A 10265-nucleotide genomic window follows, 5' to 3' on the forward strand; every position below is an offset into this window, starting at 1 on the left:
TGGAACAGCAGGACCTCTAGTGGTGGTGGTTGGAACAGCAGGACCTCTAGTGGTGGTGGTTGGAACAGCAGGACCTCTAGTTGTGGTGGTTGGTATAGCAGGACCTCTAGTGGTGGTGGATGGTATAGCAGGACCTCTAGTGGTGGTGGATGGAATAGCAGGTCCTCTAGTGGTGGTGGATGGTACAGCAGGTCCTCTGGTTAACCCTCCTGTGACATGAGAGAAGAATTTTGACTGTGTAGCATGCTGGTCAATCATTGGTTGGCCTTCATCCAATGGCACCGTGGTACCTGAGAGTGGAAATGGTATCTGGTTAAGAATTCAAGAGAAAATAACATTCACACACAAAGCAGTGACTCTGTCCATTAAAAATATACATACTGTGTATTATACTGACCTGGTCCTTCCCCTCAGTGTTAAACCCTCACTATACTGACCCGGTCCTTCCCCCCAGTGTTAAACCCTCACTAAACTGACCCAGTCCTTCCCCTCAGTGTTAAACCCTCACTATACTGACCCAGTCCTTCCCCCCAGTGTTAAACCCTCACTATACTGACCCGGTCCTTCCCCCCAGTGTTAAACCCTCACTATACTGACCCGGTCCTTCCCCCAGTGTTAAACCCTCACTGTACTGACCCGGTCCTTCCCTCAGTGTTAAACCCTCACTATACTGACCCAGTCCATCCCCACCAGTGTTAAACCCTCACTATACTGAGTGCTCACCTGTCCTCTCCATACTGTAGTTTTCTCCCAGTCTTAGTCTCTTGCTGTAGATACCCTCTGTGTGTTTGATGTTGACCCCCCTGTCCACCACCTTGTCCACCTGCTGCTCTCGTGACCCCAGGATCTCTATGTTGAAGCGAGGGGGCACCGCGTCGTCCGAGCCTGGGGAGAAGAGAGAGAGCGAGAGAGAGGAACGGGCGAGTGGCTCGGGAGAGGAAGCCGTGTCTCTCTCACTCTCTCTGAGGATCATCGCTGTCGGACCTGGGACTCAACACTGCCTCTGTCTCTCTCCGCACACTCACACTGGAACATGAATAATTCATTTGATACACGGTGTCTGTTACAAAAGACCAGCTGCGACCCGCCTGGGGGAGGAGAGCGGAGGAGGGGCCAGAGGAGAGGGGCCAGAGGAGAGGAGGAGAGGGGCCAGAGGAGAGGAGGAGAGGGGCCAGAGGAGAGGAGGGGCCAGAGGGGAGGAGGGGCCAGAGGAGAGGGGCCAGAGGAGAGGAGGAGGGGGGCCAGAGGAGAGGAGGAGAGGAGGGGCCAGAGGAGCGGAGGAGAGGAGGGGCCAGAGGAGCGGAGGAGAGGAGGGGCCAGAGGAGAGGAGGAGAGGCCAGAGGAGAGGAGGAGAGGCCAGAGGAGAGGAGGAGAGGCCAGAGGAGAGGAGGAGAGGCCAGAGGAGAGGAGAGGAGGAGAGGCCAGAGGAGAGGAGGAGAGGCCAGGTGGCTGCATCTATTACAGGACGATCTCAGTTAGCCTATAGGAGTTCTCTAGACCAAGGGGATCATTCATTATTGAAAGCTCTGGAATTCCTGTCAGTCTGACTATAGATAGTTTATAAATGTGTAAATAATGTATTTTAACTAGCTAGATAAGAGATGTTGTACCTGGGTGGGTACTCTCCCCGATGGAGTCAGACCGTACCGGGGAAAGCTGTGGGTCAGGATGTGTCTGGGATACGTAGAACATCTCACTACCGTGTGGCTTATATGGCAACAGAACCGACAGCGCCGCCTGCCTAGACGGACCGGTACCAGTCAGCCTCTGGGGAGGTGTGAAGCATTGTGGGAAGGTGGAGGTTGCCGTTGACGTTCCCGTGGTGATCTGGGCTGAGGCGTCGGCCGTCTCCTGCCCCTGTCTACAAATCGGATCTCTGTTCTCCTGCGACCCCGTCTGATTGGCCGGGGAAGGCTCGGGGGCGTAACTTGGGCTCTTGTCTACGTCAATACTGCTGGAGACAGCAGAGGAGTGTCTGACAGGAGCAAAGGACAGAAGTCTCCGGGACCTCTCTTCAGCCCCTTTAGGACCAGGGGAAAGGGTGAGGTGGAGGTGGGAGACATAACCCGTCCTGGTGGTCCAAGCTCCAGAGACCCAGTCTTCTCCAGAACCCATGATGGACCCAGGACGCCCTACGTCGGGGTGAGAACAGGACATCTGTCCGTACATGCCTGGGGTCAGAGGGAGAGGAGCTGCGGAGTGGGGGGGACCAGTAAAGTGGTTCTCTTGGTCTCTACCAGGCAGCTGGATGGGAGAGGAGACCGAGGAAGAGGGGGGAGAGAGAGATACCGAGGAAGAGGGGAGAGAGGGAGAGACCGAGGAAGAAGGGAGAGAGGGAGAGACCGAGGAAGAGGGGGGGAGGAGACAGAGGAAGAGACCGAGGAAGAGGGGGGGAGGAGACAGAGGAAGAGGGGGGGAGGAGACAGAGGAAGAGGGGGGAGAGGGAGAGACCGAGGAAGAGGGGGGAGAGGGAGAGACCGAGGAAGAGGGGGGGGGGGGGAGACAGAGGAAGAGGGGGGGGGGGGGAGACCGAGGAAGAGGGGGGGAGAGGGAGAGAGAGTGTGACAGTGTTATGGTCCAAAGGACATTCCTTTTCTTAAACACCAGGTCATCTGAGTGTGAATGCCAGTGTTAGTCTATAACAGTGTTAGTCTATAACAGATCTGAGTGTGAATACCAGTGTCAGTCTATAACAGTGTCCGTCTATACCAGTGTCCGTCTATACCAGTGTCCGTCTATACCAGTGTCCGTCTATACCAGTGTCCGTCTATACCAGTGTCCGTCTATACCAGTGTCCGTCTATACCAGTGTCAGTCTATACCAGTGTCAGTCTATACCAGTGTCAGTCTATACCAGTGTCAGTCTATACCAGTGTCAGTCTATAACAGATCTGAGTGTGAAAAACAGTGTCAGTTCTTTAGTCAGTAAAGATAGATTCACCTGGGATTCTACCTGGCCCGGCTCCTGGCCCCGCTCCTGGCCCCGCTCCTGGCCCAGGCGTGTCTTTCTGTCTCTGGGGTACAGACTGCTGCTGTTGGCCTGTGATCCAGTCGTGGTGGTTGAGTCTCTGGACACGGAGCAGGGTGTTGAGGTGGCGTTGCTCTCCCTCTCCTGCTGCTGTGTCTGAGGTAGCCACCCCTGCACTGTGGGTTGGGAGACCCCATCTAAGGTGAACTGGGACACCTGTAGAGGCTCGGGGAGAGGGGAGCGGCGGGAGGTGGCAATGGTGATGGAGGTGAGGGGTGGAAGGTGAGTTCTAGGGAGGACGTATATCCCCTCTCGGAGGGCGATCTGTCTGACCCGGGCCTCTAGGTCCTGCCTTAGAGGGGTACGCAGCTCAACGCTGTCGTCAAACGGATTCCCGCTCAACTGCTGTAGCTGGTGGGACAGACAGTCCTCTGCTGCCCTCAGGGCCCTGAACTGCTGCTGCTCCCCATCCAACTGCTCCTCAGGCTGGGGTAGGGAGGGAGGCTGGCCCCCTGGACCTACAAGGCTGGACGCACTACTGCTGTCCGTGTCCATGCTCCTCTGGCTCTGAACAAAGGAGAAAGAACCAGTTTCAACTGACCAGAAAGAACCAGTTTCAACTGACCAGAAAGAACCAGTTTCAACTGACCAGAAAGAACCAGCTTCAACTGACCAGAAAGAACCAGTTTCAACTGACCAGAAAGAACCAGTTTCAACTGACCAGAAAGAACCAGTTTCAACTGACCAGAAAGAACCAGAATCAACTGACCAGAAAGAACCAGAATCAACTGACCAGAAAGAACCAGAATCAACTGACCAGAAAAATAAAAAGCGACGTTAACTCAAACATTTCTCCCAAATCCAAGATTGAACCAGTTGACTGCTTTTATGAATTCAATCGCAAATAAAGTAGAAAGGAAAAGATCTGTAGAAGGCTTGTCTACACACCACTGAACCGCATGCTGGAGAGGACACATGTCCCAAAACACCACAACCCTCCAAATCACTGAACAGCATGCTGGAGAGGACACATGTCCCCCTAGGATCCAGTTGCCCCCCTCCCTCTAGGACCCAGTTGCCCCCCTCCCCCTACGATCCAGTTGCCCCCCCTCCCCCTACGATCCAGTTGCCCCCCTCCCCCTAGGATCCAGTTGCCCCCCTCCCCCTAGGATCCAGTTGCCCCCCTCCCTCTGGGATCCAATTGCCCCCCTCCCCCTGGGATCCAGCTGCCCCCCTCCGCCTGGGATCCAGCTGCCCCCCTCCCCCTGGGATCCAGCTGCCCCCCTCCCCCTGGGATCCAGTTGCCCCCCTCCCCCTAGGATCCAGTTGCCCCCCTCCCTCTAGGATCCAGTTGCCCCCCTCCCTCTAGGATCCAGTTGCCCCCCTCCCTCTAGGATCCAGTTGCCCCCCTCCCTCTAGGATCCAGTTGCATAGGGAGGTGTTCAGTCCCAGGGTCACAAGCTTAGTGACGAGCTTGGAGGGGACTGGGGTTGAACGCTGAGCTGTAGTCAATGAACAGCATTGTCACATAGGTATTTCTGCTTATCTAAGTGGGTGAGGGAATTGTGGAGTGCAATTTGATATCGCGTCGTCTATGGATCTGCTGGGGGCTGTATGTAAATTGGAGTGGGTCCAGGGTGTCAGGGATGGTGGAGTTCATGTGTGCCATAACCAGCCTTTCAAAAAACACTTCATGATTACAGGTGTGAGTGCTACAGGGTGGTAGTCATTGTGGCAGGTAGCCTCAAGAGTTCAAGGGAACAGGAGTGATGGTTGTCAGCTTGAAACATGTGGGGATTACAGACTGGGACGAGGAGAGGTTGAAAATAACAGTCAATAGGCCTGCCAGCTGTTCTGCGCATGCTCTGAGAACTCGCCCCGGGACCTTAGGACTTGACTGAGAGTGAGATAACCCAGTCCTCTGGGTCAGCGGGTGCCCTCATGCACGGCTCTGTGTTGTTTTTATCGGATGTCTGCATAAAATGCATTGAGTTCGTCTGGTAGAGAGGCATCGTTGGGCAGATCACTGTTGGGTCTTCCTTTGTAATCCGTAATGGACTGTAGCCCCTTGCCACATGCGGTGAACGTCAGAGCCTGTGTAATATAATTACACCTTGTCCCTATATATCGTCATTTTGTTGTTTGATGGCTCTGCAGAGGTCATAGTGGGAGTTCTTGTACTTGTTCCTGTCCTCAGCCGTAGCCTCCAGGGTTGTCTGTGATAGCTCTGTGTGTGGTAGCCCAGTCCTTTAGCTTAGCACCAACCTCTGTGTTAAACCAGGGCTTTCGATTGGGTTAAGCAGCGAACCCTCACTGTGGGGACGACATCGGCGATGCATTCCCTAATGAAAACGGTGACGGAGGTGGTGAGCTTGTCGACACTATTGACGGAGTCCCAGAACATATTCTAGTCAGACCTAGCAAAGCAGTCCTGTAGCATAGCCTCCGATTCGGAGGACCATTTCTCAATGGAGAGCGTCACAGGTAGTTCCTGTCCGAGCTTCTTCTACTTGTAGACAGGAAGCAGGAGTATAGAATCATGGGGGGGGATAAGGGAGGGCCTTTAACGCTTGTGTGTGAGTAGAGTAAGAGTGGTCTTTATCGCCCCTAGTGGCAAAGGAGACGTGTTGATGGAAGTCGGGCATTACGTGTCGGGATTTAAAAGCAGCTATGGATTCCTGCTTGTTCATAGCCTCGTACAGTTCGTTAAGTTCCAGCTTGTTGTGGTTGTCCTGAGGTGGAATATCTACAGCAGTTTGATAACAAATAAACTCTCTCTGGAGGTAGATGGGTCTGCATTTCACAATCAGGTATTCCAAGCCGGGTGAACAATGGGTAGAAACTTACACTGCACTAGAGTCAACACATCATTTGCTGTTGACGAAGAGACATACCCCTAACCCCTCTTGATTTCCGTGAATCTAATGGCCTGTCCGCTTGGTGAATGGAGAATCCATCGAGTTGAATAGCCATGAGGGGTATCTTGTCTGAAAACCAAGTTTCAGAAATTAAAATAATATTGCAATTACGAGAGTCCCGTTGGTAGCAAATCCACGGTCGGAGGTCATCCATTTTATTTATTATCAAGTGATTGGCCAATAGAATGGAGATAAGATGTGGCCGCTTTTCCCGTCGCCTTAATCTCGCCAGGATTCCCCTCCCCTGCTTCTTTTTGGCCCGGCATTTCCTCTTGGGTAGCCCGAAAATTGCGTCGGAATTACACAAAGAGCCCAGGCCAGATGAGTCGAAGTCGAAGCCGGAATTGAGGTTAATAACTGCCGATCTGATAATTCAAAAAGTAATTGTCGAACATAAGAAATGACAGCCGATACATTTCGTGCAAAAAAAGTAAAGATAAAACATCAAAAGAATCACAAAATAGCAAAGCGGGTTGGAGCTAGCAAGACAGCAGCCTTACAGTACGGCGCCATCTTCCTTCTCATAACGGAGAGAAGCAATAGTATCAAACTGCTTAGATTAGGATTGCAAAATTCCTGTATCTGTACCAAAATTCCTGTATCTTTACCAAAATTCCCTGGTTTTCTAGAAATCCTGGTTTGAATATTCCTGGAATTAGGAGGGAATAAGCAGGTTAAACCAGGAATCCTACAACTAGGATTGCTGGAAAACCTGTTTTTTTTCTTCCAGTTCCCAAAAATGTTCAACCTTTGCAAAGATAGTTAACAGGTTCGTAAACAACATTCTTGGAGAACTACCACACCCAGCCATTCCACGTGTTTGATCTATTACCGGAGCTAGCACACATCCTCAACTCATTATAAAGCCCTTGACAAGGTCAATAAGATGAGCTAGATATTTTTTAAATTACCTTTTTTTTAACTAGTCAGTTAAGAACGAATTCTTATTTTACAATGACGGCCTAGGAACAGTGGGTTAACTGCCTTGTTCAGGGGGCAGAACGACAGATTTGTACCTTATCAGCTCAGGGATTCGATCTTGCAACCTTTCGGTTACTAGTCCAATGCTCTAACCACTAGGCTACGCTGCCGCCCCAGTTCAGGACTACAACTCATTATAAAGCCCTTGACAAGGTGAATAAGGTGAGCTAGTTCAGGACTACAACAAAATTGCCAAATGTCTAAAAACCTGCTTAGATGCTAGGATAGGCGAGTTGGTGTAACAGGTTGGTAAACAGATTTCTCGGAACATCACACCATGCCATGCCTGAGACACCTCACGGGTACCTTACCCACCACACCTGGGCAGTCCAAGGAGAGGAGGCTGGCATCAAAATGAGACAACATTCACACGGTTTAAAACGGACAGTGAGGAAGTTAAGCCTTGCCTATACGTTTGGTGTTGAGGAGTGATTCCTGACAGTGCCTTTAGTGGGTGTTTGGTATTGAGTAGGAGTGACTATGACAGTACCTTTAGTGGGTGTTTGGTATTGAGTAGGAGTGACTATGACAGTACCTTTAGTGTGTGTTTGGTATTGAGTAGGAGTGACTATGACAGTACCTTTAGTGGGTGATTAAAGAGTATCTCTCTCTTTATCTCTTCTATGCGTTGTCTGTCCACCGTGTTGAGCTCCAGAGTTTCACACTGCTGCCCAGACACCTTCAGCCTCAGCCACTCTGGGGGTTTGACACAATCAGGGCAAGTTGGGAACAAACATCAACATGTACGTTATAACCTGGGGGATGATCTTTAATTAGCTTTTTTTTTTTTATCTACCAAGTTTCAATACCAGGAATAAATCATATTTATCCAAAGTGTCCTGGGAACAGAGGTGGGAAAAAGTACCCAACTATCGTACCTGAGTAAATGTTAAGATACCTTAATAGAAAATTACTCAAGTAAAAGTGAGTGACCCAATAAAATCCTACTTCAAAAAAAAGTCTAAAAGCATTTGGTTTTAAATATACTTAAGTATTTAAAAGTAAATGTAATTGCAAAAAATGTACTTAACCCGTTATGGCTAGGGGGCAGTATTTTCACGGCTGGATAAAAAACGTACCCGATTTAATCTGGTTACTACTCCTGCCCAGTAACTAGAATATGCATATAATTATTGGCTTTGGATAGAAAACACTCCAAAGTTTCTAAAACTGTTTGAATGGTGTCTGTGACTATAACAGAACTCAAATGGCAGGTCAAAACCTGAGAGATTCCTTTACAGGAAGTGGCCTGTCTGACCATTTCTTGAACTTCTTTGCCATCTCTATCTTTTACAAAGGATCTCTGCTCTAACGTGACACTTCCTACGTCTTCCATGGGCGCTCAGAGCCCGGGAAAAACCTGAATGTCGTCATCCCAGCCCCAGGCTGAAACACATTATCGCCTTTCTCAAGTGGCCGATCAAGGGACTGTGGGCTTAGGCGCGTGCCCTGGCCGCCCCCGTCTTTGTGATTTTTCCTCTGTTTGCCGAAAAGGAGATTCCCGGTCGGAATATTATCGCTTTTTTACGAGATAAATTGCATAAAAATTGATTTTAAACAGCGGTTGACATGCTTCGAAGTACGGTAATGGAATATTTAGAATTTTTTGGTCACGAATTGCGCCATGCGCACGACCCTGATTTACCATTTCGGATAGTGTCTGGGACGCACGAACAAAACGGCGCTATTCGGATATAACGATGGATTATTTTGGACCAAACCAAAATTTGTTATTGAAGTAGCAGTCCTGGGAGTGCATTCTGACGAAGACAACAAAAGGTAATCAAACTTTTATAATAGTAAATCGGATTTTGGTGAAGGCTAAACTTGCCGGGTGTCTAAATAGCTAGCCCGTGATGGCTGGGCTATGTACTTAGAATATTGCAAAATGTGCTTTCACCAAAAAGCTATTTTAAAATCGGACATATCGAGTGCATAGAGGAGTTCTGTATCTATAATTCTTAAAATAATTGTTCTGCTTTTTGTGAACGTTTATCGTGAGTAATTTAGTAAATTGTTAGCAAATTCCCCGGAAGTTTGCGGGGAGTATGCTAGTTCTGAACGTCACATGCTAATGTAAAAAGCTGTTTTTTTATATAAATATTAACTTGATTGAACAAAACATGCATGTATTGTATAACATAATGTCCTAGGGTTGTCATCTGATGAAGATCATCAAAGGTTAGTGCTGCATTTAGCTGTGGTTTGGGTTTATGTGACATTATATGCTAGCTTGAAAAATGGGTGTCTGATTATTTCTGGCTTGGTATTCTGCTGACATAATCTAATGTTTTGCTTTCGCTGTAAAACCTTTTTGAAATCGGACAGTGTGGTTAGATAAAGGAGAGTCTTGTCTTTAAAATGCTGTGAAATAGTCATATGTTTGAAAAATTGAAGTTTTTGTATTTTTGAGGAATTTGTAATTCGCGCCACGCCTATCATTGGATATTGGAGCAGGTGTTCCGCTAGCGGAACGTCTAGATGTAAGAGGTTAACGTGTTTAGGATAGGGGGCAGTATTTTCACGGCCAGATAAAAAACGTACCCGATTTAATCTGGTTATTACTCCTGCCCAGAAACTAGAATATGCATATAATTATTTGATTTGGATAGAAAACACCCTAAAGTTTCTAAAACTGTTTGAATGGTGTCTGTGAGTATAACAGAACTCATATGGCAGGCCAAAACCTGAGAAGATTCTATATGGGAAGTGCCCTGTCTGACCATTTCTTGGCCTTCTGTAGCCTCTTTATCGAAAATAGAGGATCTCTGCTGTAACGTGACATTTTCTAAGGCTCCCATAGGCTCTCAGAAGGCGCCAGAACGGGGAATGATAACTCTGCAGTCCCTGGGCGAAAAACAGTAGGGGTTTTGGAAAGTGGTCGTTCCGAGAACAATGACACTGGTGCGCGTGTGCATGTGACGACTCCATTTTCTATTTTCAGTGTTTGAACGGATACAACGTCTCCCGGTTGGAATATTATCGCTATTTTACGAGAAAAATCGCATAAAAATTGATTTTAAACAGCGTTTGACATGCTTCGAAGTACAATAATGGAATATTTAGAATTTTTTTTGTTACGATACGCGCCGGCGCCTCACCCTTTGGATAGTGTCTTGAACGCAAGAACAAAACGCAGCTATTTGGATATAACTATGGATTATTTGGAACCAAAACAACATTTGGTGTTGAAATAGAAGTCCTGGGAGTGCATTCTGACGAAGAACAGCAAAGGTAATCCAATTTTTCTTAATAGTAAATCTGAGTTTGGTGAGTGCCAAACTTGGTTGGTGTCAAAATAGCTAGCCATGATGGCCGGGCTATCTACTCAGAATATTGCAAAATGTGCTTTCACCGAAAAACTATTTTAAAATCGGACACCGCGATTGCATAAAGGAG

General features: G+C 48.4%; 1 protein-coding gene across 4 annotated transcripts in view; it reads right to left on the bottom strand.

Moving 5' to 3' along the window:
- Nucleotides 1–10265, bottom strand: part of alms1 (ALMS1 centrosome and basal body associated protein) — a 38541-nt gene that overhangs the window by 17170 nt on the left and 11106 nt on the right. For 3 of the 4 annotated variants that reach the window (XR_006771022.2, XM_014211683.3, XM_082955823.1), the window contains exons 9-13: nucleotides 7447–7562; nucleotides 2941–3534; nucleotides 1611–2244; nucleotides 724–885; nucleotides 1–290 (exon numbers count right to left, since the gene is read on the bottom strand). The exon at nucleotides 1–290 is cut by the window's left edge and continues 1225 nt beyond it. Coding sequence is in view for 3 of the 4 variants with exons in the window: in XM_014211683.3 (XP_014067158.3) it covers nucleotides 1–290; nucleotides 724–885; nucleotides 1611–2244; nucleotides 2941–3534; nucleotides 7447–7562 (1796 nt within the window). In the remaining variant the exon portion in view is untranslated. The remainder of the gene's footprint in view (nucleotides 291–723; nucleotides 886–1610; nucleotides 2245–2940; nucleotides 3535–7446; nucleotides 7563–10265) is intronic. The other variant, XM_014211684.3, reaches the window with a different exon arrangement.

Source organism: Salmo salar, chromosome 09 (assembly GCF_965601325.2).
Source record: "Salmo salar chromosome 09, fSalSal1, whole genome shotgun sequence".
Lineage (NCBI taxonomy): Eukaryota > Metazoa > Chordata > Actinopteri > Salmoniformes > Salmonidae > Salmo > Salmo salar.